The 26,424-nt window shown below is 57.3% G+C and overlaps 2 protein-coding genes across 2 annotated transcripts; both read right to left on the reverse strand.

The window, feature by feature from the left end:
- Nucleotides 1–28: 28 nt before the first annotated feature.
- Nucleotides 29–808, reverse strand: LOC126232509 (uncharacterized). Its single transcript, XM_049942757.1, has one exon. It carries the CDS (start codon nt 806–808, stop codon nt 29–31), a length of 780 nt encoding a protein of 259 aa, XP_049798714.1.
- Nucleotides 809–18,623: 17,815 nt separating this feature from the next.
- Nucleotides 18,624–19,403, reverse strand: LOC126232511 (uncharacterized). Its single transcript, XM_049942758.1, has one exon. It carries the CDS (start codon nt 19,401–19,403, stop codon nt 18,624–18,626), a length of 780 nt encoding a protein of 259 aa, XP_049798715.1.
- Between the last annotated feature and the right edge of the window lie 7,021 nt (nt 19,404–26,424).

Raw genomic sequence — 26,424 nt, forward strand, 5'->3', positions numbered from 1 at the left:
TGATGCGATGATGTCGCGTCATGTCATGTCATGTCTTTGCGAAACGGCTGCCGAGAGGTGTGTGGTGGCGAGCGGGAATGTGCGTTTGGTGGTTGCCGGCCGGCCGGCAGTTGTTGGTGGTTCCTCCTGTGTGGTTGTTTGTGCTGCTTTGATGGCAACGTGGAAGGACGCCGGTTTTTCCGTGCCTTGCGTGTGGTTGTGTCGACGGTGACTGGTTGGGGGTGTGCGCCGATGCACGTGCCATGTTGTTATGTTTGGGTCGTGAGTGTGTTTTTGGCTGTGTTGTTGTGTACGGGAAGGGGGAGAGAGGAGGAGGCGGCGGCGGCGGCGGCGGCGGCGGGGGTGATAGTGCGTGCAGTAGTGCCGTTGCGACGGGCGTCGGGTGGAGCCGTGCGTAGTGGCGGAAAGGTGTAGGTTGCGGGAAGCGAGCCCGTCGCGTGTCGTCGTCGACGACGGGGTCGCGTGCGCTGTGAATCGAGAGTGGCGGGAAAGGGGCAGCGTGCCGCTGTGTCGTGGTCGTTAGCAGAGGCCTGTGTGCCTGTCCGTTTGTTTTCTGTCGGACGCTTGGTGCGAGGTGTTTGTTTTGTTTTGTTGCCGCCGCCGCGGTTGTTTTTGTTTGTCGGCTGTGCTGTGTCGGTGGGTCGGCGAGCTGTTTTGCGGTGCGTGAATGTGTTGGTGCAAAAGTGGCGGCGGCGTCATGGCTGCGACCGCGACGAGCCGCGGGCGCGCCATTGATGATGTTGAACACAGAGCGGCTGTGTGCAATGGGAGGCCTTGTGTACGGGTAGCGGTGTTGTCGTACGTGCATCCGGCCCGGTGCGGAAAGCGCCGTTGCGGTTGCGGGTTGCCTCTGGTCGCGACGTGTGGTGCTCGGCTTTGTGGGTTTTTTTGGTGCCCCTTTGGCCGGTGGGTGGTGTTTGTTGTTTTGTGTGTGTGTGTGTGTGTGTGTGTGTGTGGTCGGTCTCTTTGGCGCTCGGTATATATCTGCCTCCTGCTCGGTCTTGTTGTCGACGTCGTCTGTAGTTTTTTGCGGCTTGCCGACGACCGACCGACCGAACTACTACCTACCTGTGACAGCTACGTGTGGCGCCCGAAGGTGAACGTAACGTGACCTCGGCGCCCTTAGCCTAACCTAAGATGTCCGGCCGTAAGGTAGGTGCGGCCACCTGACGCCTCACGTCCGAACGCTTAACCTAACTTTCTAACCTAACTTTAACCCTTAACCTAACCCACGTCCACCTAACGTAACCTAACCTAACCCAAGCGACGCCAACCCTAACCTAAGGTGTTGTACACTGCGAATGTCGAAGGCATGTTATAGTCTTAGGTGGAGAGCACTACACGCAACAAGCGGCTACACGGGTAGCAGGGGTTGTGTGGCGTGGGCTGGGCGGTTTTGTTAGGTTAGATGGCCTTGGGCAAGTACAGAAAGGGGGCAACAGCAGCCTCAACGGGTGCGGGGACCAAGCAGCAATCGGTATCGTTTGTTAATTGTCAACTGTCGAAGCTGCGTTGGTACAGTACCGGAACCGCAAGCGCTGACAGAGAAAGCACCGAAGCTCTGCAATCGTGATAAGGTACAGAAAGCTGGCTGACGCCAGGGATAAATTCTGCCGAAATTGTCACAAAGGTACAGACGGTGTTTTAGAAAGGCTCGATTGCATGCAACCGGTGGTGGTGTGTTCGTCGCTGTTTGAGTAGTAGTTTTGATCCTGTAGTGAAGTAGAGGTGGATGGTTCCTGTGAAATATTGTGGGTGGAGGTTACACCCAACAACCGAGCTAGGTTTAATAATAATTGGCTCCTTTGACCGACCTCCCGACGCAGCAGCATTAGTGGCAGAACAACGGAGAGACGGATTTTGGAAACACATTTCACATACATTTTCCTCAGCATGTTAGGGTCTTAGGTGGAGATTTCAATTTACCCGATATAGACTGGGACACTCAGATGATGTTCAGGACGGGTGGTAGGGGGACAGAGAGCATCGAGTGACATTATACTGAGTGCACTGTCCGAAAATCACCTCGAGCAAAATGAACAGAGAACCGACTCGTGGAGATAACATCGTGGACCTACGGATGACAAACAGACCCGAACGTGTTTCGACTCTGTATGTGCAGAACAGGGACGCAGTGATCATAAGGCCGTTGCAGGGAGGACGGTGTATCTATCTGTTTTGGCTAGCAAGAGTAATAGAAGGCAGATTTGCAGACGACCCGACAGATGAAAAGGCAAATGCCTGTTCCGACACTGACAATGTTGAGTGTTCATGGAGAAAGTGCAAGGCAATGGTAAAAATGCGTTTTTAGACAGGTACGTGCCGAGTGTCGAACTGTGAGGGATGGGAAAAAAAACCCACCGTGGTATACTACAACAACAACGTTAGGAAACTGTTGCGAAAGCAAAGAGAGCTTCACCCAAAGTTTAAACGCAGCCAAAACCTCCGAGACAAACAGAAGCTAAACGATGTCCAAAGTGTGAGCGTAAGGAGGGCTATGCGTGAAGCGTTCAGTGAATTCGAAAGTAGAACAAACCCTATGTACCGACGTTGACAGAAAATGCTAGGACGTTCCGGTCTTGCGTTGAATCAGTAAGTGGCTCGAAACAGCATATCCAGACACTCCGGCATGGTGATGGCATTGAAACAGAGGATGACACGCGTAAAGCTGTGAAATACCTAAACACCTGTTTCCAAAGCTGTTTCACAGAGGACGGACCGCACTGCAGTTCCGTCTCTAAATGCTCGCACGAACGAGAAACCGGCTGACATCGAAATAAGTGTCCAAGGAGGAATGGGAAAGTCCGCCGGACCCGACGGGATTACCAATTCGCGATTCCTACACAGGGTACGCGAAACAACCTGCCCCCCTTCTAACAGCCGTGTACCGCAAGTCTCTGGAGAGGAAGGGAGGGTTCCAAATGATTGGAAAAGAGCACAGGTAGTCCCAGTCGTCGAGCAGATGCGCAAAAACCATAGACCCATATCTCTGACGTCGATGTGTTGTAGAACATGTTGTTTGCTCGAGTATCATGTCGTTTGTGGAAACTCCAGAGTCTACTATGTAGGAATCCATGTTGGATTCCGGAAACAGCGATCGTGTGTGAGACCCCCAGCTCGCTTTATTTGCGCATGAGACCCAGAAAATATGAGATACAGGCTCCCAGGTGGATGCCATTGTCGTTGACGTCCGGAAGGCGTTCGATACAGCTCCGCACCGTCGCCTGATAAACGACGTAAGAGTCTACAGAATATCAGACCAACTGTGTGGCTGGATTGACGAGATGTTAGCAGACGGAACACAGCATGTTGTTATCAATGGAGAGACAGACGTCTACAGACGTTAAAGTAACCCCTGGCGTGCCACGGGGGAGTGTTATGGGACCATTGCTTTTCACAATTCATATCATATAAATGAGCTAGTAGATAGTGCCGGACGTTCCATGCGTCGTTTCGCGGATGATGTGCTGTATGTAGTATACAGAGAGGTTGCAGGACGATCGGCAGCGGATAGGCACCCGGTGCAGGGAGTGGCAACTGTCCCCTTAACATAGACAAATGTGATGTATTGCGAATATACAGAAAGAAGGATCGTTTATTGTATGATTGATTATATGATAGCGGGACAAACACTGGTAGCTGTGACGTCTGTAAAATATGTATCTGGGAGTATGCGTGCGGAATGATTTGGAAGTGGAATGATGATCAGATAAAAGTAATTGTTGGTAAGGCGGGTACCAGGTTGAGATGCACTGGGAGAATGCTTAGCAAAAATGTAGTCCATCAACAAAGGAGGTGGCTTACAAAAACACGCGTTCGACCGACCCATACGTGAGTGTTGCCCACCAGTGTGGGATGCGTAGCAGGTCGGGTTGACGGAGGAGATAGAGAAAGGTCCAACGTTTCGTCACAGGGTTATGTGGTAACCGTGATAGTTAAGTGGCAGACTCTGCAAGGGAGGCGCTCTCTGCATCGCGGTGTAGCTTGCTCGCCAGGTTTTCGAGAGGGTGCGTTTCCGGATGAGGTATCGAATATATTGCTTCCCCGTACGTATATACCTCCCGAGGAGATCCCGAATGTAGTAAAAGTAGAGAGATTCGAGCGCGCACGGAGGCTTTCAGACAGTCGTTGTTCCCGCGAACCATACGCGACTGGAACGGCAAAGGGAGGCAATGACGACAGTGGCACGTAACGTAAAAAGTGCCCTCCGCCACACACCGTTGGGTGGCTTGCGGCGTATAAATGTAGGAGGTCGGCTGTCGTGTGTGCTTGGAGGCAGATTCGGTGTGTCTGTAGTTGCGGACGGCGGTCAGCCCCCCTCGCGTAAGCGGCGAGGGGCGGCGGCGCTCGGTTGGCCGGTGCCGATGTTGCGCAGGCGGCGCCCGTTTTGTTTGCGGCGGGCAATTTTGTGAGAAAGGGGCGCGAATGTTGGCGGGCGAGGTGGCCCGACGGCTGCGGGCCGATCGGGAAACGGTGGGAGGGCGATGGGGCGGCGGAGGTGCGTTTGCACGGCCGGCATCGCCGCACGCCTCCGCTTGTGTGGCTGTGGCGGCGGCCGCGCTGGCCGGGCTGGCGCGGCGACGGTGTGGCACTTTTGCCGAAGGTTTGGCCATTGTGGCGGGTCGTCGGCTGGGGCTGTGGGGGCGGCATGTGGGCGGGGGCGGCGATTCTCGGCGGGCCGAGCCAGGCTGTAGCGCGCGGTAGCTGCAGTTTGGCCGTGGTTTGCGGCGCTGCCGTGGCGACTGGTTGGCGACTGTGGTGTGGCCGTGTGTAGCCCCATCCTCGGTGGTTTGAACGGCGCGGGTGGTTGCGGCGCAGGTTTGGGGCTGGTCCGCACAGGCTGTCGGACGTTGGGCGGTAGCAAGCGCGGGAGGCGCGGCGCGGCGGCGCGCAGAGTGGCGGCCGCTCTCTCGGCCGTCCGCGCCCGCCCGCGACACTGGCTGGGCCTGGCGGCGCGGCGGCTATTCTCTGCCGCCGTGCTTGCCGCCTGCCGCTCTCGCTCTCGCTCTCGTGTGTGTACGCGCGTCGTCGAAATAATGGCAGATCAGGCGGCTACGAACGAGACTGCTGCGGCACCCGCCGCCACCGGCACGACGAAGAAGGCCAAGTCTGCGGCGTCTGCGAAGAAGCCGCGCGCCAAGCCTGCGCACCCGCGCACCTCTGAGATGGTGACGGCCGCCATCAAGAGTCTGAAGGAGCGCGGCGGCTCGTCGCTGCAGGCGATCAAGAAGTACATTGCCGCGCACTACAAGCTGGACGCGGAGAAGCTGGCGCCCTTTATCAAGAAGTACCTCAAGTCGGCCGTCGTGGCTGGCGAGCTGGTGCAGACGAAGGGGAAGGGCGCGTCCGGCTCTTTCAAGCTTGCCGGCGCCGGCGGCGGGGCGGCCGAGGGCGGCAAGGCCCGTGCCGGCGGTGCGAAGAAGAAGCGCGCCGCTCCGGCCAGCAAGGAGAAGAAGGGCGCCCGTGCGGCCGGCGCAAAGAAGGCTGGTGGCGTGAAGGCGGCGACCGGTCGGAAGGCGGGCGCCGCCAAGAAGGCGTCTGCGGCGTCGGCGGCTCCCGCGGGTGCGAAGAAGGCGGCTGCGGCCAAGCCGGCCAAGGCCAAGTCGCCGTCGAAGGCGAAGAAGGCCGCGAAGGTTCCGACGAAGAAGCCGAAGGCGCCGCGCCCGAAGAAGGCGACGACGCCGTCTAAGGCGAAGGCTTCGCCCAAGAAGAAGAAGTGAAGTTAAAGTAAAGAAAGGAAAGGGGAAGGAAGGGAAGGGCTGGCGCTTGACCCCGTCGTCCCCCACCCCCCTCCCCCGCGTCGTCTAGTGGCGCGCGATGGCACGGCTGCGCGCGGCCCAAAACGGCCCTTCTCAGGGCCATCAGAGGACGTCGGGAAGGCGTTGATTGTCGTGCTTGGCGCGTTGTGTTGTCTTGTTTGGGTGGCCGTGCGTGCATGCGCCGGGGTGTGTGTGTGTGTGTGTGTGTGTGTGGGTTGGTTGGTGTTTGTGTGGCGTTTCTGTATGACCCTTGTGGGTACTGTGTGCGTGCCGTGGTGGTTGGATTGTGGGGCCGGTGGCGGTAGGCGGCGGCGCGCGGTAGCGGAGCGGTTGTGGCCGTTTTGTTTTGTGTTTTGTATTTTGTGCGGCGGCCGACGGTTGGTTTCTCATGTTTCTGGAGACTCTGTTTGTTTGCTTGCTTTGCGGATGGCGCGTCTTGTTTGTTATGTGTGTGTCCTCTCTGTGTGAAAGGGGGACGGGGACGTTGAGACGTGGAAGTGGCCGGCGGGAATTGGGAAGGCGCGGTGGCGCCTCGGAGACGGCGGCGGCCAGCCACCCGTGGTGACGTCGTCCGGCTGTTTGTTTGTGTGTATTTGAAGGGGTGGGGTGGGATGACGTCGATTGTGATTGTTGGCGAGAGCGGCTGTGTACGGGAGGGAGGGTGGGGAATTGTGGTGGTTGTTTTAACGGGGCTAGAGAGAGAGGCTGGGCGGCAAGACCGACAAAAGTTTTGCTCGCGACGGAGAGATGTTAGTGGCCCTGAAAAGGGCCGTTTTTTTTGTGTTGCGCGCGTGCGGTGCCGTGCCGCGGCTAAGCGGTTTAGGCGCGCTCGCCGCGGATGCGGCGCGCGAGCTGGATGTCCTTGGGCATGATGGTGACGCGCTTGGCGTGGATTGCGCACAGGTTGGTGTCTTCGAAGAGGCCGACGAGGTAGGCCTCGCTGGCCTCCTGCAGGGCCATGACTGCGGAGCTCTGGAAGCGCAGGTCGGTCTTGAAGTCCTGGGCGATCTCGCGCACTAGGCGCTGGAACGGCAGCTTGCGGATGAGCAGCTCTGTGCTCTTCTGGTAGCGCCTGATTTCTCGCAGGGCGACGGTGCCCGGCCTGTAGCGGTGGGGCTTCTTGACGCCGCCGGTGGCGGGCGCGCTCTTCCTCGCCGCCTTGGTGGCGAGCTGTTTGCGCGGCGCCTTTCCGCCGGTGGACTTGCGGGCCGTTTGCTTTGTGCGGGCCATAGCGGTTAGCGGTGCGTGCGGTAGCGAAGCGTCCGGTGCTGCCTTGACAACGGGCCCGCGCGGGCCCGTGCTGCGCTTATATGCCCTCGGTGCGCGTGGTGGGGGGAGGGCGGGCCAGAGTCTATATAGGGGGGCGGCGCGCGCTCACGGCGCACCGTAGCCGACTCGCTAGCGCCGGGTGAGGAGCTGCCGCTTGTGCTTTGTTGCTTGAGGAGGAGGAAGAATGACAGGCCGCGGCAAGGGAGGAAAGGGGCTGGGCAAGGGTGGCGCCAAGCGGCACCGCAAGGTGTTGCGCGACAACATCCAGGGCATCACGAAGCCCGCCATCCGCCGCCTGGCTCGCAGGGGCGGCGTGAAGCGCATCTCTGGTCTGATCTACGAGGAGACCCGCGGAGTGCTGAAGGTGTTCCTGGAGAACGTGATCCGCGACGCGGTGACGTACACTGAGCACGCCAAGCGCAAGACTGTGACGGCCATGGACGTGGTGTACGCCCTGAAGAGGCAGGGGCGCACCCTGTACGGTTTCGGCGGTTAGGCAGGCAGCCGGTGTGCTGTGCTGTGGCCTTCCCGCGGCCGTGCCGTTGCCCGTGCTTGGTGGGAGAGACGAAAAACGGCCCTTTTCAGGGCCACCACACTGTTCGGAAATTGAAAAGTGCGAAAGGGTCTGTGTTGCCTGCCTGCCTCTGTGTGTGTGTGTTTGTTGTTGTTGTTGTTGTTGTTGTGCGCCTCTGTTGCTTTGCGTGCGTGCGTTCCGTTTGGAGTTTCGACGTGACGTGTGTGATGATGGATGCGGGAGGGCGCGGCTGAGTCCGGTGTGTGCGTGGTTTGTTTGTGGCGCGGGCCGGATCATCGATCGGATCAGCTGTTTGGTTTGGTTTGGTTTGTCCTGTGCCTGTGTGTTTGGAGAGCGCGCGCGGCGGCCCGCGTGTCGTCCGTCGTCGGGCCGTTACGCGCTCTTTTAATTATGAACATATTAACAATGATCACATCACATTATTGGTGTATTGATGTCGTTGTCGTTGTTTGGAACGCGACTGTGCGTGCGTGGAGGGGTGCAGAAAAAATGTGTGTGTGTTCGGCCACACGGGCTGTGGACAAGATGGCGGACGTGCGCCGGCGCTGTGGACGTTGTTGTAAAGTGCGGCGAGGACGACGGAAACTTTGCTTTGGACGTAGGTTTGTGTGGTGGCCCTGAAAAGGGCCGATTGTTGTGAGGCGAGCCGGCAAGGCAAAGGCGCGTTTGCGTTTGCGTGCAGGGAGCACGCAAGCGCAGCGCCGCGGTCCCTGTTTAGGCCTTCTTCTCGGTCTTCTTTGGCAGCAGGACGGCCTGGATGTTGGGCAGGACACCACCCTGTGCGATGGTGACGCCCGACAAGAGCTTGTTGAGCTCCTCGTCGTTGCGGATGGCGAGCTGCAGGTGGCGCGGGATGATGCGCGTCTTCTTGTTGTCGCGGGCCGCGTTTCCGGCCAGCTCGAGCACCTCAGCCGCGAGGTACTCCATGACGGCGGCGAGGTAGACGGGCGCCCCGGCGCCGACGCGCTCGGCGTAGTTTCCCTTGCGCAGGAGGCGGTGGATTCTGCCGACCGGGAACTGGAGCCCAGCCCTGCTTGAGCGGGACTTTGACTTGCCCTTGACTTTGCCTCCCTTTCCGCGTCCGGACATGGCGTTTGGCTAGTGGCGTAAGCGCTAAACACGTAACCGTAACGGTGCGAGCCGCAGCGAGTCGAGCAGCGGAGTGCGTGCGTGTGCCGGCGGCGGCGCTCGTGTTGCATATTTGACGTACTCGGACGTTGAGTAGTCTTGTGGTGGAGGTTCTTTGTCCTTTGACATTTCCTCCAAGTTTGTATGTTAAATTTTGCATGTGAATGCACCTAACTTTTTGTTTTACCCTTGCTTTATATGCTGATTTTTGTGAACCGCTGTTTTGTGTTTATGGTAATCTTTTTTATTAATTTAGGATGCATTTTGGCCTCCTGTATTTTAGGTTGTCGGTGTTGTAATTCCCTATGTTGTTTATCAGTTGGTTTTCAGAGTGGCTCGCGTTTTGGTAGAATGCTACCGCGAGTTCTCTGAACCTATCTTTCAACATCTTTACTTCCGTTGCCTCGTGGGTGTCGGCAGTGGGGAAGCGTGTCCTGACGTGAATTGCCCGTCTGAGTGCTCGATTTTGGACCCGCTGCAGCCTTTGCAGGTGAGTTTTGGCTGCGTAGCCCCAGACTGGGCAGGCATATTCAATGATAGGGCGGACAAGCGTACAGTACAGCCTCACTCCTGTAGTTGCCGCCAAGCTGCTTTCGGTGTTTAGAAGGGGGTAAATGGCGTTGAGTCTGGCGCTGGCCTTCCTTCTGATGTCGTCGATATGTGCGCGCCATGTCAGTCTTTTGTCAAGGGTGACACCCAGGTATTTGGCCGTGGCCCTCCATGGGATGTCGCGTCTGTGTAGTCGTAGTTGTCTGTTTTGTCGTGCGCGATGGGCAGGGTTGCGTTTGCCTCTCCTTTTGGTGAGCATTATCGCTTGGGTCTTCTCCCCATTTATTGTGATTCGCCATTTCCTGGCCCAGGCTTCCGTCTGGTGTAGTAGGTTTTGGAGTCTTGTCGTCACTATCCTCCTGTTTGTACTAACGGCGAAGAATGCCGTATCATCGGCGTATTGGGCTGTCTGGGTCTGTGGGGCAGACGGTGTGTCGGCCGTGTACAGGTTGTACAGTATTGGGCCTAGCACCGAGCCCTGTGGTACTCCAGCTTTGATGGTGCGTTTTGTGGACCTCGCAGTGTCCACTTTGACGCAAAATGTGCGGTTGGCTAGGTAGCTCTTCAGGAGCTTAACGACATGGCCAGGGAATCCTAGCGTGTACAATTTGTACAGTAGTCCAGTGTGCCACACACTGTCGAAGGCCTTGGCTACGTCTAGTAGCACTAGTCCACAGAAGCCTTTCCGGTTAAAGGCTTCTGTTGCGGCTTCGACCACTCGCATGAGTTGTTGGGGTGCTGAGTGTTGGTTGCGAAATCCGAACTGGAAGTTGGGGAGCATGTTCTCTCTCCTTATGTGCCTGTCTATGTGCACTAGGAAGAGGCGCTCGTACAGCTTACTCAGTGTTGGGAGTAGGCTTATGGGGCGATGGTGCTGGGGAAAGATGGGATCTTTTCCAGGCTTAGCGATCGCGACCACTTCCGCGTGTTTCCACTGTTTAGGGAATTTTTGTGATCGCGTGATTTCGTTAAACGTTTCTGTCAATTTTTCTATCGCTAGCTGGGGCAGGTGCTTAAGCAGTTCATTGGTGAGGAGATCGTGACCTGGGGCTTTCTTGTTGGGCAGCGATTTGATGGCTTTCGCTACCTCCTCCGTGGAGAAGGCAGGTGGATCTTCATCGACGTCGTCATCCGCTGCCAGAAATGCGGTTAGTTGTCTGCGGACCATTCTTTCGTGTTCGTGATCCTGCGCCTCTGCTGGTGTGAACTGTTTCTCGAAGACGTCGGCGAGTGCGTTGGCTTTATCTTGGGCGCTGAACACTAGTCCTCTCTCGCCGTGCAGAGGCGGCATTCTTGCGCGTCTTTTAGTGAACTGCTTGGTGGCTTGCCAGAGGCTGTTATCCTGCACTTTGAGAGCTGTAAGGCGGTTTGACCATTGCTGGTTTCTGTGCTCTGTGAGCGCTACCTTAAGTTCTCTCTGTAGCCTATTGAGCATCTTCCTGGTGTCCGGATTTCGCGTAAGTTTCCATTCCTTCGCGGTCCTGTTTTTGTGCCTAATCTGGGCAAGCAGCTGGGGTGGCAGTCGCTGTGTTTGGGGAGGGGCCGGAGGTAGTTCAGGTGTTGCGCCCTGTGCTGCTTGCAGGACCGTGTCAGTGAAAGTGCTCAGCGTTTGTTCTGTATCCTCTGTCGGGAGCGGGATGTTAGTAAGTTCTTCCATAACTTGTGTTTTGAATCTTTCCCAGTCGATGCGTTTGTACGAGATTGAGCGCTGGTTGTGCGGTAGCCAACCGCCCATGTCAATCTCGAATGTGACAGGATTGTGATCTGACGACATTCTATTCAGTGAATGCGCCGTCACAAATCCTGGGAGACCTTTAGTGATTGCTACGTCGATTACATCCGGGTTGTTTCCGTTTCTGGGAAAGTGTGTGGGCTCCTCAGGGGCCCACACGTGCATGTGGTGGATGCGCGCGATGCTTTTCAATTGTCGGCCGGCTTGGTTCGTCCTCCTGGAGTTCCAGTCGGAGTGCTTGGAGTTAAGGTCTCCTCCAAGTATCAGCTTGCCTCCAATTTGTCCTAATTTGACGATATCGTCTTCAACTAACCTGTGGTTTTTGGGTTGTCGATATGCTGACACCACAGTTACCGGTCCTGTGGATGTCTGTACCTCTAGTGCTATTGTTTCCAACTGCGTCATTTCTGGTGTGTGAATCTGGTGGTGCGGAATCCCCCTTCTTATATAGATTGCTACCCCGCCCCCTGCAGTTGGTCGGTCTCGTCTGTAGCAGAGGTAGTTTGGTGCAGGAACTCTGATTCCCGGTTTCAGGTTGGTCTCCTGCACCATGCATATGTCTATTTCTTCTTCCGCCAGGAATTGTCTAAACTCTAGACCCTGGGGGAAGAGGCTCATGGCGTTAAACGTGCACAGTTTAAAACCCTGAATTGCTGGCCTAGCCATGTTGCGGTGCTGTATCACTGGTTGTCGCAGTGGTCTGCGAGGTCCTAACTGCCGATGAGATGTCGGCGGAGAGCTGGTCAAATTTCCTTGTCATGGTGTGCATCAGCTTGTCCATGAGCTTGATGACTTCTGTCAGGGCTTGGGAGAAGTGGTGTATGGGTGTGTTGCTTGTTTGTGTTGTTGTTGCTGCTGGGTTTGTGTATTCTGTTGTGGGGGTCTGTGCGGGTGATACTGCCCTTGCGTAGGTGCGTGTGTCGTCCTGTGACCGTGTACTTGGGTTGGAAGTTTGCGTGTTTGTGTTGTCTTCTTTTTCTTTGTTTCGTGGTTTTGTTTTTGTCTCTTCTGTTTGCGTTTTTTGTGTGGTGCTGGTTGTTTTGTTAGTGTTGTTTCGTGTTGGTGCTTGGTAGGTGTTTTTGTTGTTTGTGATCTGCCCTGTTTGTCGGGCCTTGGCCCTCTTGTGTGCTGGACAGCCTTGGTAACTGGCTGTGTGGGCGCCGCTGCAGTTTGCGCATTTTGGCTTGTCTTGGGGCGTCATTCGGCACTCCCTGGACGCGTGGTTGCCTGCGCACCGCACGCAGCGTGGTGGCATTTCGCAGTGGTAATTGACATGCCCAATGATTTGGCAATTGAAGCACTGAGGTGCCCTTGATCTCTGTTTTAGTGTTTCCGCGGTTATTCCAAGGCCCATTAGTCGGGTTTCCTGGAACAACTTCCGGTGCTGTGGGGTGTCGGTTAGTGTGGCACAGTAGAGCGGGTCTCGGTTGTTTGAGCCCTGTTTGCGCACCGATCTTACGTCGTACCCTTTGGCCGTTATGGCTTCTTTGATATCGACGGGATCGGTGCGTGTTGGGAAGCCTCTCAGAACGACTTTCAGGGTCTTCTGTGCGCCTGTCGGGTACGTGTAGTGTGCTATTTTGTGTGTTTTTAGAGTGTTCTTGATGGTGGTGTAGTCGTCTAGTGTTTTTAACGTGATTTTAATCTTATCTCCGCCGGCGGATTTCGCGTGGAAGCGCTCGTCGCCTATGGCGGCGGTGATAAGATCGTACATCTGTTTGTAGGTGTCAGGAAATGTGGCTACTATGGGTGGCAGTTTTTCGTACTTTGGGGTTTGTGTGTTTTGTTGTGTCTGTGGTGGTGGTGCTTGTGATTCCGCGTCTTCATCGAGCGCGGCGAATTTATTTTGTGTGGCGCATGCAGTGCCGGCCGAGGTTGGTGATGGCGTGGCCTTGGCCGTGCGCCGCGCCAGCTCGAAGGTCCCGTTATCTTCCGGTTCCTCGGCTGTGGCGGGCGAACTCTCTGATGCAGCGCTGGGGCTTGTGTGTGTCGGCTCTGGGCTCTGGGGCGAGTCCGCGGCCGGAGTGTCGTGTATGGTGTTATGTGTTTGGGAGGACGTGTCAGCTTTCGATTCGTCATTTGCAGTCTCGTCTGTCACTAGAGCGTCTGCGGGAGGCGCGTCTGTCGCAGTCGAGCCCGCTCTTGGTCCGTCTTTTGCAGTCCCGTCTGTCAGTAATGCGTCTACGGAAGGCTCGTCTGCCGCAGTCGCTTCCCTCGCAGGTATGTTGCTTGGGCCTGGAGTGGCTGTCCCTGCAGCTGTGACCGCCCTATCTGTGTCTGTCTGCGTGTGGAAAACTAGAGAGGGAAGCTCGGGCGCCCCTGCTTTGCGCTTTGGTGACTTGGCGCGTTTCCTTTTCTCCCTGACTAGCAGTTTTGCTGTCGGCTTTGGGAGTATTTTCCTTTCTGCCTTCCTCTCTATTTCCCTATTGTATTTTGTTTCTTGTCTTGCCCGTTCCCTTCGCTGTTCTTCTCTCCTCCGTTCCCTACGTTTTTCCGTTCTAATAACCCGCTGCATCAGCCTCCTCTCCTCCTCAGGGTCGAGGTGTGGGAGAACATTCTGAATCAGCGGGCTACTGAGTATCGTGCCTAGTCCTCTCCGGTTGATCCTTTCTACACTGAAACCCGTCCCCTCTCTCGCCACGTGGATCTCCACCGAATCCTCCATGTCCGTGCGCAGGGTGGGGGCGGCAAAGTCAAAGGCTGCCAAGGGATTGCTGAGCGCGGCCTTTGTTGTCACCGTTACACGTTTCCGGCCAACACTCAGCCCTAACGCCTGACGTGCGCGGGTATACTGGCCGGCGAGCAGGTCCTGGCGGATCTGGTCGTCTTCCAGGCCCTGACACGTAAATGCCCTACCTCTCGGGGGGGCAGGGAGATTCCCCGCGGCAGCTGGGGCGCCCGAGCCGGGCGGCAAAGCGGCCCGCGGCAACAAGGAGACGCGCCTCGCGTCGCGGCAGTAATAACTGCAGCGACTCCCAAGGCGCTGCTCCAACTCACCAAACACAACGTCAATTTGCCCAACGGCTCCCGCTGACGCTAAAAAGCTCAGGGTGCCGCCTTGCACGATTCTAAAAGAACCCGCTGGCCCTACAAGGCCCGTTTGTATCCTAACAAGAACACAACCGGGACACTTCTCACTCGGGGCTACACTGGAATTCACCAAATGCCCCCGCAGTGTTCCTCGCAAGCGAGGTTCCTGAGGCTTCACAGTCAGCGCGGTCGGTGGAACTAGCGCAGCCTAACGCGCGTGTGCTCTCACCGGCTGCTGCTCAGCGTATGCCGGCGGCGGCGGGGTGGGGGTCCCTTTATGGGCTCGGGTGCGGCGGCCGGTTGCGCGCGCGCCCCATTGGTCGGCGGCCGCAACAGGGCGGGCTGGTAAAGGTGCGGTGTTGCGGTAGCGGCGGGTGCCACTGTGTGGGGAGACGCTGACTAGAGCGGAGCGCTTGCTGCCTGTTGTTGTACGTTCGAGATGCCGCCCAAGACTAGCGGGAAGGCCGCCAAGAAGGCCGGCAAGGCGCAGAAGAACATTTCGAAGGGCGACAAGAAGAAGAAGCGCAAGAGGAAGGAGAGCTATGCCATCTACATCTACAAGGTGCTGAAGCAGGTGCACCCCGACACGGGCATCTCGTCGAAGGCGATGAGCATCATGAACAGCTTCGTGAACGACATTTTCGAGCGCATTGCGGCCGAGGCGTCTCGCCTGGCGCACTACAACAAGCGCTCGACCATCACGTCCCGCGAGATCCAGACGGCTGTGCGGCTCTTGCTGCCTGGCGAGCTGGCCAAGCACGCCGTGAGCGAGGGCACGAAGGCGGTGACCAAGTACACGAGCTCCAAGTAAGGAGGAGGTTGTTACTTCGGCTCTTGGAAGGAAGGAAGGAAGGAAGGAAGGAAGGAAGGAAGGAAGCTCCCTCCGTTGCGAGAGCGGCAAAACGGCCCTTTTCAGGGCCACCAAATTGCCTTTGCGGGAAGAGCGGAATTGTTTGTGTGTGTGTGAGTGAGTGAGTGAGTGAGTGAGTGAGAGGGGCGGCATAGCTACCCGGTTTGGTTGGTTGCGAGGCAGCTGGTGGTGCTGCTGTGCCGTGGTGGTGTGGTCTCGAATGTGGTTGTGGTTGTGGTTACTGGGGTACGGCCGCGAGGGTTTGGTTGCCGCCGGTGTGACGTGGAATGCGTGCACGAGTCTTGGCGTGGTTGTTTGTCGACACACAGATAGATCGATAGGAGGTGTTGGTGCTGTCTGTGGCGCTGATTCATGTCTTTGTCTCCGTCTGCCCGGTTAGTCACGTGACTGCAATTGAAAGTCCTCGCGATTGATTGATTGTTGGATGTCACCGTTACGGCCGTCTGTTGTCACATCATACATGATGGCGAGGGTGAAATGTTGTGTTGCCGTCGACTATTCCCTTTGCTGTACGGCGCGTTGGTGTGTGTGTGTTGGTGACGTTTTAAATGGACGTGTCGTACTATCATCCATTACGAAGTCGCCAAGAAATGTACGGGCGGGTGGGGTAGGCGACACGCACGGTGGTGTACCTATTTGGCCCTTGATTTGATGATAGCCGTTTCTGCAGTTTGACTGATGATTGATTGGACTGTTGTGCGCACGCACGTCATTCACGGTGCACGTGTGTTCGGTTGAGTACAGTAAGCGTGAGGCTAGACGACGACGGTCGTTGTTTGTTGTTATGGGCGTACACGCGTTTCGTTGGTCTGTGTCCCCCGGTGTGAAATGGCAGGTGTGTCGGTGATGTGATCCGATCCGGCGGCTCTGAGTAACTGTCAATATCGGCGCGGTACACCGGCGTCATGGCAACGTGTCGGTGTTCACACCAGTCGCACTGTGGCACCGTCGGCGCCGCGAACGGTGACGAAAGGCTGACCTTTGATCGGTCGAGTGTCGTGTCTGGGCAGAACGTGTGGAATGAGCAAAACTGTTGGGGACGGAAACAATGGTGGAGGAGGGGAACGGAAAGTAATAAAACAAACAAAATGGAGAAGCAATCACCGGAAAACGAAGCAGGGAAAAACGGAGAGGCGCTGTCTATAGCAACGGAACGTTCCCGTGCATTGCAGCCGCACTGAAAGGCGTTTACGGCGCGGCTGCAGGTGTCGGCCGTGGTGACGGCTGAATTGCATTGCCTTCCCGGATGAAACGTTCGCCGACATGGCTCGGAGGAGGAATCTATGAGAATGCGTTGCCCTTGCCTGCCGTTTCGTGTGCCCTCCTGTTGTGTACGCTGTTGTTGTCCGGTGTAGCGAAGGGTGTGTATGTAGGGGTGTGTGTGTGTTTAGTGGGGAATTGGAAGGTCGATAGCTGCCGTCACGGTCAAGATAACGCAGTCAAAGGTGTCGCGAAAAAGTGTGTTAGCCGTGGTTGGTTGGTTCGTGTGTTTTAAAGAGAATGGACGAGAGAGAGAAAGTAGGTGGAGAGTGCGTTGCGTGTTGCCTAACTGCGTCCGCGAATATGGCAGTAGTTGGTGGTGGGCGTGCCCTTGCATGTGGCCCGGAAGGCGTGTCCGTTTCGCGGTAGTGGCACCGCTGCTGGCATATTCGGGAGATGGGAGGGGCGCGAAAGGAGAAAGGAGACGCGGAGGCTTTTAAAGACGGGGAGGGCGCGTGTGGGTGGCTCGCGCTGCGCTCGGCGGTTGTGTTTGTGCAACAAATGTGTTGCCGGGAGGGGACCGTTGTTGTGGTGCGGTTGTAGCCTCAGACGCGGCCGGCAGTGAACGTGAGACGACGGATGCGGGCCGGGGCGGCGCATGTCGCCGGTGCCATGCCTTTTAAGAGCCGCGTGGTCGGGGGTGTGCGCACCGTGTGTCGTGTTGCGAGACAGCATCATTTGTGCTGCGTGGCGTGGCGTGGCGTGGGGGCGAGGAGAGCGAGCCGCGCGGTGTGCTTGTGCGCCGGAGAATGGCACACTGCGCCTGCCCGTTGAGGAGGCCGATGGCCGTGGTGTGGTGGAAATGGAGCGCGTCGGACGTGCACCAATGAGAAAGAGAAACAAAGCGGCGACAACGAACGAAAGGGGGAGGGAGGCCATTGTGTCACATGCGGCGGTGGGAGGAAAAAAAAAAAAACAAACAAACAAACAAACAAGAAACGAAGACGTAAGAAAGAGGAGAAACAACAAAGAGAATGAGTCGTGCGTTCGCGAGGGGGGGTGCGCGTGTAACTCCGGTACGCGCAGTGCCGGAGCCCAACGGCTGTGTCGTCGACGCCAGTGCTTGTCGGCCGAATGGGTGCGGGAATAGAGGCAGCGTCGGCACGGAGAAGCAAGCAAGAAGGAAGGACGCACGCGCGCTGCGGCGTTTGGCGCGGTTTGCGGCTGGCGCCTTTGGTGGCAACGGCCGGGACAAGCAGCGGTGTATGGTGGTGTGCGGGGCGGACAGGGGCGGCGGCGGTGGTGGACTGGGAGGAGGCGAGGCGGCGCCGACGGTGGCGTGTGGTACGGCGAAAACGGGACGGACGGACGGCGGATGTTGGAGAGGCGCCGCGCACGCAGACACATGGAAGGAAGGAAGGAACGAACGCAAGGGAACAAATGGAGGGGGCGAATGTGGAGATGCGGGCAGGCGGTGGTGTTTGTGGGCATGTGGTGGGGAGAAGGGCGGGGGCGGGAGGACAGAGGCGAGGCGACTGCGTGCTTGCTCGCTCGCTCGCGTGTCTTTTGTTTTTGTGTTTGTTTTTCCATCGTTTGGTCGCCTTGGAGCCTGTCGGTCCCGTCCGTGTGTGGCCACGCTTCGGGTGCGTGTATGTTTGTACGTTTCGTTTGTTCGTCTTCTGCAGCAGAGGCGGTGCGCGGCAGTGGGAACGCCTGCCTGGCGGCTGGGACGGCCAGCAAATGCGGTTGGATGGGCGGCCACAGCACCGCACCTGTGCCCAAGGAGGCGACGCTGGCGGCGGGGCCCCCTCGGATGCGGCCGGCTGGGGGCTGTGTGCGCTGCCGCTGCCGCTGCCGCCGCCGCCGCCGCCGCCGCCGCCGCCGCCGCCGCCGCCGCCGCCGCCGGTGCTGGTGCTGGTGCTGGTGCAGCAGCAACAACGACGAACAACGAGTAAGCAAGAAGAGGACGAAGCGGATGGCTGGTGGGTGAGTGCATTTATTTAGGCGGTCGACAAGGCAGTGCGTGATGTGGCGTTGTGACGGGGGTTTGCTCACGTGGCCTCGTTTGTGTTGATGCGCAGGAAGATGAGATGCGGGCAGACGCAGACGCGTACAGAGAGACGAGCCCGGTCTGCAGCAGGATGTGTGGCGCGGCGCGCCGAGTGCAGAGCAGCGCGCGCCGCCTGGGCCGGGCTGGGCCCGCCCGGCGGCGGGCCGCGCTGTTGTCGCGGACGTGAGCGCCCCCTGGCGGGTGGTCGGAGGCGGCGCGGTGGACGTGTGTCCGGTTGGCCAGTGCACATTGCGAGTGGCTGGCTGGCGGTCGGCGGCGAGACGGGAGAGGAGGTATGTGTCGCGGGCGCCTTTGCTGCGCTGCGTCGTTGCGTGCCTGGGCGTGCGCCTGTCGACTGTGTGTGACTGTGTTGGGCGTTGTGCCACGTACGTGTGTGCTCGGCCGAAGGCGTCGGAAGAAAAAGAGAGAGAGAGACGGGCGGGAAAGTGGGTCGGTGTGCGTGCGTCGCCCGTGATGCGATGATGTCGCGTCATGTCATGTCATGTCTTTGCGAAACGGCTGCCGAGAGGTGTGTGGTGGCGAGCGGGAATGTGCGTTTGGTGGTTGCCGGCCGGCCGGCAGTTGTTGGTGGTTCCTCCTGTGTGGTTGTTTGTGCTGCTTTGATGGCAACGTGGAAGGACGCCGGTTTTTCCGTGCCTTGCGTGTGGTTGTGTCGACGGTGACTGGTTGGGGGTGTGCGCCGATGCACGTGCCATGTTGTTATGTTTGGGTCGTGAGTGTGTTTTTGGCTGTGTTGTTGTGTACGGGAAGGGGGAGAGAGGAGGAGGCGGCGGCGGCGGCGGCGGCGGCGGGGGTGATAGTGCGTGCAGTAGTGCCGTTGCGACGGGCGTCGGGTGGAGCCGTGCGTAGTGGCGGAAAGGTGTAGGTTGCGGGAAGCGAGCCCGTCGCGTGTCGTCGTCGACGACGGGGTCGCGTGCGCTGTGAATCGAGAGTGGCGGGAAAGGGGCAGCGTGCCGCTGTGTCGTGGTCGTTAGCAGAGGCCTGTGTGCCTGTCCGTTTGTTTTCTGTCGGACGCTTGGTGCGAGGTGTTTGTTTTGTTTTGTTGCCGCCGCCGCGGTTGTTTTTGTTTGTCGGCTGTGCTGTGTCGGTGGGTCGGCGAGCTGTTTTGCGGTGCGTGAATGTGTTGGTGCAAAAGTGGCGGCGGCGTCATGGCTGCGACCGCGACGAGCCGCGGGCGCGCCATTGATGATGTTGAACACAGAGCGGCTGTGTGCAATGGGAGGCCTTGTGTACGGGTAGCGGTGTTGTCGTACGTGCATCCGGCCCGGTGCGGAAAGCGCCGTTGCGGTTGCGGGTTGCCTCTGGTCGCGACGTGTGGTGCTCGGCTTTGTGGGTTTTTTTGGTGCCCCTTTGGCCGGTGGGTGGTGTTTGTTGTTTTGTGTGTGTGTGTGTGTGTGTGTGTGTGGTCGGTCTCTTTGGCGCTCGGTATATATCTGCCTCCTGCTCGGTCTTGTTGTCGACGTCGTCTGTAGTTTTTTGCGGCTTGCCGACGACCGACCGACCGAACTACTACCTACCTGTGACAGCTACGTGTGGCGCCCGAAGGTGAACGTAACGTGACCTCGGCGCCCTTAGCCTAACCTAAGATGTCCGGCCGTAAGGTAGGTGCGGCCACCTGACGCCTCACGTCCGAACGCTTAACCTAACTTTGACGCCTAACCTAACTTTAACCCTTAACCTAACCCACGTCCACCTAACGTAACCTAACCTAACCCAAGCGACGCCAACCCTAACCTAAGGTGTTGTACACTGCGAATGTCGAAGGCATGTTATAGTCTTAGGTGGAGAGCACTACACGCAACAAGCGGCTACACGGGTAGCAGGGGTTGTGTGGCGTGGGCTGGGCGGTTTTGTTAGGTTAGATGGCCTTGGGCAAGTACAGAAAGGGGGCAACAGCAGCCTCAACGGGTGCGGGGACCAAGCAGCAATCGGTATCGTTTGTTAATTGTCAACTGTCGAAGCTGCGTTGGTACAGTACCGGAACCGCAAGCGCTGACAGAGAAAGCACCGAAGCTCTGCAATCGTGATAAGGTACAGAAAGCTGGCTGACGCCAGGGATAAATTCTGCCGAAATTGTCACAAAGGTACAGACGGTGTTTTAGAAAGGCTCGATTGCATGCAACCGGTGGTGGTGTGTTCGTCGCTGTTTGAGTAGTAGTTTTGATCCTGTAGTGAAGTAGAGGTGGATGGTTCCTGTGAAATATTGTGGGTGGAGGTTACACCCAACAACCGAGCTAGGTTTAATAATAATTGGCTCCTTTGACCGACCTCCCGACGCAGCAGCATTAGTGGCAGAACAACGGAGAGACGGATTTTGGAAACACATTTCACATACATTTTCCTCAGCATGTTAGGGTCTTAGGTGGAGATTTCAATTTACCCGATATAGACTGGGACACTCAGATGATGTTCAGGACGGGTGGTAGGGGGACAGAGAGCATCGAGTGACATTATACTGAGTGCACTGTCCGAAAATCACCTCGAGCAAAATGAACAGAGAACCGACTCGTGGAGATAACATCGTGGACCTACGGATGACAAACAGACCCGAACGTGTTTCGACTCTGTATGTGCAGAACAGGGACGCAGTGATCATAAGGCCGTTGCAGGGAGGACGGTGTATCTATCTGTTTTGGCTAGCAAGAGTAATAGAAGGCAGATTTGCAGACGACCCGACAGATGAAAAGGCAAATGCCTGTTCCGACACTGACAATGTTGAGTGTTCATGGAGAAAGTGCAAGGCAATGGTAAAAATGCGTTTTTAGACAGGTACGTGCCGAGTGTCGAACTGTGAGGGATGGGAAAAAAAACCCACCGTGGTATACTACAACAACAACGTTAGGAAACTGTTGCGAAAGCAAAGAGAGCTTCACCCAAAGTTTAAACGCAGCCAAAACCTCCGAGACAAACAGAAGCTAAACGATGTCCAAAGTGTGAGCGTAAGGAGGGCTATGCGTGAAGCGTTCAGTGAATTCGAAAGTAGAACAAACCCTATGTACCGACGTTGACAGAAAATGCTAGGACGTTCCGGTCTTGCGTTGAATCAGTAAGTGGCTCGAAACAGCATATCCAGACACTCCGGCATGGTGATGGCATTGAAACAGAGGATGACACGCGTAAAGCTGTGAAATACCTAAACACCTGTTTCCAAAGCTGTTTCACAGAGGACGGACCGCACTGCAGTTCCGTCTCTAAATGCTCGCACGAACGAGAAACCGGCTGACATCGAAATAAGTGTCCAAGGAGGAATGGGAAAGTCCGCCGGACCCGACGGGATTACCAATTCGCGATTCCTACACAGGGTACGCGAAACAACCTGCCCCCCTTCTAACAGCCGTGTACCGCAAGTCTCTGGAGAGGAAGGGAGGGTTCCAAATGATTGGAAAAGAGCACAGGTAGTCCCAGTCGTCGAGCAGATGCGCAAAAACCATAGACCCATATCTCTGACGTCGATGTGTTGTAGAACATGTTGTTTGCTCGAGTATCATGTCGTTTGTGGAAACTCCAGAGTCTACTATGTAGGAATCCATGTTGGATTCCGGAAACAGCGATCGTGTGTGAGACCCCCAGCTCGCTTTATTTGCGCATGAGACCCAGAAAATATGAGATACAGGCTCCCAGGTGGATGCCATTGTCGTTGACGTCCGGAAGGCGTTCGATACAGCTCCGCACCGTCGCCTGATAAACGACGTAAGAGTCTACAGAATATCAGACCAACTGTGTGGCTGGATTGACGAGATGTTAGCAGACGGAACACAGCATGTTGTTATCAATGGAGAGACAGACGTCTACAGACGTTAAAGTAACCCCTGGCGTGCCACGGGGGAGTGTTATGGGACCATTGCTTTTCACAATTCATATCATATAAATGAGCTAGTAGATAGTGCCGGACGTTCCATGCGTCGTTTCGCGGATGATGTGCTGTATGTAGTATACAGAGAGGTTGCAGGACGATCGGCAGCGGATAGGCACCCGGTGCAGGGAGTGGCAACTGTCCCCTTAACATAGACAAATGTGATGTATTGCGAATATACAGAAAGAAGGATCGTTTATTGTATGATTGATTATATGATAGCGGGACAAACACTGGTAGCTGTGACGTCTGTAAAATATGTATCTGGGAGTATGCGTGCGGAATGATTTGGAAGTGGAATGATGATCAGATAAAAGTAATTGTTGGTAAGGCGGGTACCAGGTTGAGATGCACTGGGAGAATGCTTAGCAAAAATGTAGTCCATCAACAAAGGAGGTGGCTTACAAAAACACGCGTTCGACCGACCCATACGTGAGTGTTGCCCACCAGTGTGGGATGCGTAGCAGGTCGGGTTGACGGAGGAGATAGAGAAAGGTCCAACGTTTCGTCACAGGGTTATGTGGTAACCGTGATAGTTAAGTGGCAGACTCTGCAAGGGAGGCGCTCTCTGCATCGCGGTGTAGCTTGCTCGCCAGGTTTTCGAGAGGGTGCGTTTCCGGATGAGGTATCGAATATATTGCTTCCCCGTACGTATATACCTCCCGAGGAGATCCCGAATGTAGTAAAAGTAGAGAGATTCGAGCGCGCACGGAGGCTTTCAGACAGTCGTTGTTCCCGCGAACCATACGCGACTGGAACGGCAAAGGGAGGCAATGACGACAGTGGCACGTAACGTAAAAAGTGCCCTCCGCCACACACCGTTGGGTGGCTTGCGGCGTATAAATGTAGGAGGTCGGCTGTCGTGTGTGCTTGGAGGCAGATTCGGTGTGTCTGTAGTTGCGGACGGCGGTCAGCCCCCCTCGCGTAAGCGGCGAGGGGCGGCGGCGCTCGGTTGGCCGGTGCCGATGTTGCGCAGGCGGCGCCCGTTTTGTTTGCGGCGGGCAATTTTGTGAGAAAGGGGCGCGAATGTTGGCGGGCGAGGTGGCCCGACGGCTGCGGGCCGATCGGGAAACGGTGGGAGGGCGATGGGGCGGCGGAGGTGCGTTTGCACGGCCGGCATCGCCGCACGCCTCCGCTTGTGTGGCTGTGGCGGCGGCCGCGCTGGCCGGGCTGGCGCGGCGACGGTGTGGCACTTTTGCCGAAGGTTTGGCCATTGTGGCGGGTCGTCGGCTGGGGCTGTGGGGGCGGCATGTGGGCGGGGGCGGCGATTCTCGGCGGGCCGAGCCAGGCTGTAGCGCGCGGTAGCTGCAGTTTGGCCGTGGTTTGCGGCGCTGCCGTGGCGACTGGTTGGCGACTGTGGTGTGGCCGTGTGTAGCCCCATCCTCGGTGGTTTGAACGGCGCGGGTGGTTGCGGCGCAGGTTTGGGGCTGGTCCGCACAGGCTGTCGGACGTTGGGCGGTAGCAAGCGCGCCGGTCCGCATCTTCAGAGTGTCGTCGACTTAGGAAAGGTAGTTTTTACCAAAGAGGCATTTACTACTAACAGCAGATCACAAGAAGGAAAGAAGGTGCTTCATGTTTATTTATATGTCATCAGGCAGGCGGTGGGGAAAGTAGAATCACAATAAGAGAGCGATACGTCGCAAGTTAGCGAGTAAGTAGCGCGCTGGGCCGCTTGTAGCGGTCTCTGTCGTGAGGCGGAGCACCAAGGCCCCGGATAAGAGGGTTCGCAGAGTCCGCAGAGGAACGATAGAGAAGTCTTGCTTGACGTTGGAAACGGGCGATGACGTAGTCCTCTTGGGCCGCCTCGTGGAGATAGTGCGACGGAAACGTGGCAGGAACGTGAAAAATTCGGCGGAGGGCCTTGTTCTGCAGCTGCTGAAGGCGATGAATGTGCTTGTTGGCTGCGTTTCCCCAGACGGCGCTTGCGTAATCCATCACTGGGCGGATAAAGAGGCGATAGACCAGAAGTCCGTTCCTCGCGGAGAGAGCAGAGCGCTCGTTGAGGAGGGGGTATAAAGCCCCCAGACGCTGGTGCACCTTTAGGCGGACAGCCGCTGCTTGCTGTTGCCACGTCAGTTGACGGTCCATTATGACACCCAAGTAGGTGGCGGCGTCGCTCCACACAATGTCCACACCAAAAAGACGAACTGGCGGGACTGGCGGCGAGTGTCTCCTAGTGAAGATGACGGCCTGGCTTTTTAGGGCATTAAAGGAGACACGCCATCTCGTCGCCCACGTCTCTAGGTCGGCGCAAGCATCCTGCAACCGACGGTGGAGAGCTGCTGGCCACCGGCTTCGGGTGTAGAGTAGAGTATCATCAGCGTAAAGGGCCCTCTCGATGCGTGGCGATCGAGGGAGGTCAGATGTATAGATTGAATAAAGCGTGGGGCCCAGGACAGAGCCCTGCGGAACGCCCGCCGTGATCAGCCGAGTCGAGGACAGGGCGTCGCCTATCCGCACCTGGAAGCGGCGTCCCCGCAAGTACGAGGCGAGGAGATGAACTATCTTCTTCGGGAAGCCCATGTGTCGTAGCTTGTACAACAGCCCACAGTGCCACACACTGTCAAACGCCTTCGAGACGTCTAGGAAGATGGCGCCGCAGAACTCCCTGTTGTTGAAGGCGAGGGTGATTTCCTCCACCACACGGATCAACTGGAGGCAGGTGGAATGCCCCTTCCGAAAGCCAAACTGCTCAGGCGGAAGTATACGTCGGTGGTCCAGGAAGTCCCGTAAGCGGTGAAGCAGGAGCCTCTCGAAGACTTTGCTCAGGTGCGGCAGCAGGCTGATAGGCCGGTAGTTGCGAGGATCCTGGCGGGGTTTACCCGGTTTTGGAACAGCCACGACAATCGCACGCCGCCAAGCTGCAGGATAGGTGCACGTCCGGACGATACTATTGAAAATGGTGGCCAGTATCACGAAAGCGACGGGCGGCAATTCCTTAAGGACCCGCACAGGGAGGTCATCAGCACCCGGCGCTTTGGCGGATGATAAGGCTGCAACGGTGGACTTGACTTCCGCCGGAGTAATGGGAGCTAGCAAATCGTCCTCTTCGCCAACGTCTTCCGCCAGGTACGTGGCCATGGTCTCCTCCACGAGGTGAACATGCTGCAGATCGACAGGGTCATCGATGGGGCGAAAGTTTGCTTCAAAGACGTCAGCCAACGCGTTGGCCTTGTCTAAAGGTGCATAAGCGACGCCGGCAGGAGCATCCAAAGGAGGAACAGAGGCCTTCCGCTTAGTGAAAAATCTCACAGCGTCCCAGGAGTGGGCGTCTGGGGTAAAGGAGGCCAGCTGCGACGCCCATTGACGATTCTTGTGCTCGATGATGGCGGACTTGACGGTGCGGCGGAGAAAGTTGACATGCCGCTTCAGGTGAGGGTCCCTCGTAAGCCGCCAGTCCTTGAAAAGTCGATTTCTCTCGCGGATTAGATCGAGGATGTCCGGCGGGAGACCAGGCCGCGGCGGTGGAGGGCGCCGAGGGCGCGGCGTGGAGGAATCCAACGCAGTCCCCACAGCGGCGGTAAATTCATCGATCGCCCAGTCCACGTCGCGAGCGTCGTCCTCAGGGTGAAGATGCGCGGAACGAGAAAGGCGGGCACGGAAACTGTCCCAGTCCGTCCTCTTGAGGTCCCGACGGGCAGGTTGCGACGACGGGGAGACAGCTAGCCGGAAGAGGACAGGGAGGTGGTCCGAATTTAGGGCGTGGATCGACTCCGCTGTGAGAAACTGCCGCAGCCCTTTGGTGATAGCAAGGTCCAAGACATCCGGAGCACCCCTGGATGGAAAACAGGTGGGAGTGTCCGGCCCACAGGCGTAGGCATCCACCTGGTCCAGCACGCGAAGAAGTCGGCGGCCATTGTGCGTGGTGGTGATGGAATTCCAAGCAGCGTGCTTCGCGTTAAGATCGCCAGCGACGAAGAGACGGCCACGAACTTGGAGAAGCGCACGAGCTTCATCCATGTTGAGAGGTCCACGAGGCGGCCGATAGGCCGCGACGAACGTCACGAGGCCGGCGGAAGTCTCGACCGCGACCGCCGTTGTCTCGAAGGTCTGGAGCGGCGGCGTCGGTGCAGCGTAGTGACGGATACTGGCTTTGACATAGATGGCGGTGCCGCCTCCGGCCGTCATCCGGTCAGTACGATAGCACCGATAATTGGCAATATTGGCTCGAAGCGCGGGCTTGAGATGAGTCTCCGTCACTAGGCAGAGATCCACGTCGTAGTCTAGAAGGAACTGCCGCAGGTCCATGAGGTCGTGATACAGTCCGTTGGCATTGTAAGTAACAATGCAGAGGTCCTCTAGGCGTCTAATCGCGGCCATGCTGGACAGAGGGTGCCTCGCTGGTGGCGCTGAGCGCTCCTCGGACGGTCGCCTCGACCGCGGCTGCAATGGACGCAGGGAGAGCCTGAATGGCTTTGGACATCTCT

Source organism: Schistocerca nitens, unplaced genomic scaffold, assembly GCF_023898315.1.
Source record: "Schistocerca nitens isolate TAMUIC-IGC-003100 unplaced genomic scaffold, iqSchNite1.1 HiC_scaffold_519, whole genome shotgun sequence".
Taxonomy (NCBI): Eukaryota; Metazoa; Arthropoda; class Insecta; order Orthoptera; family Acrididae; genus Schistocerca; species Schistocerca nitens.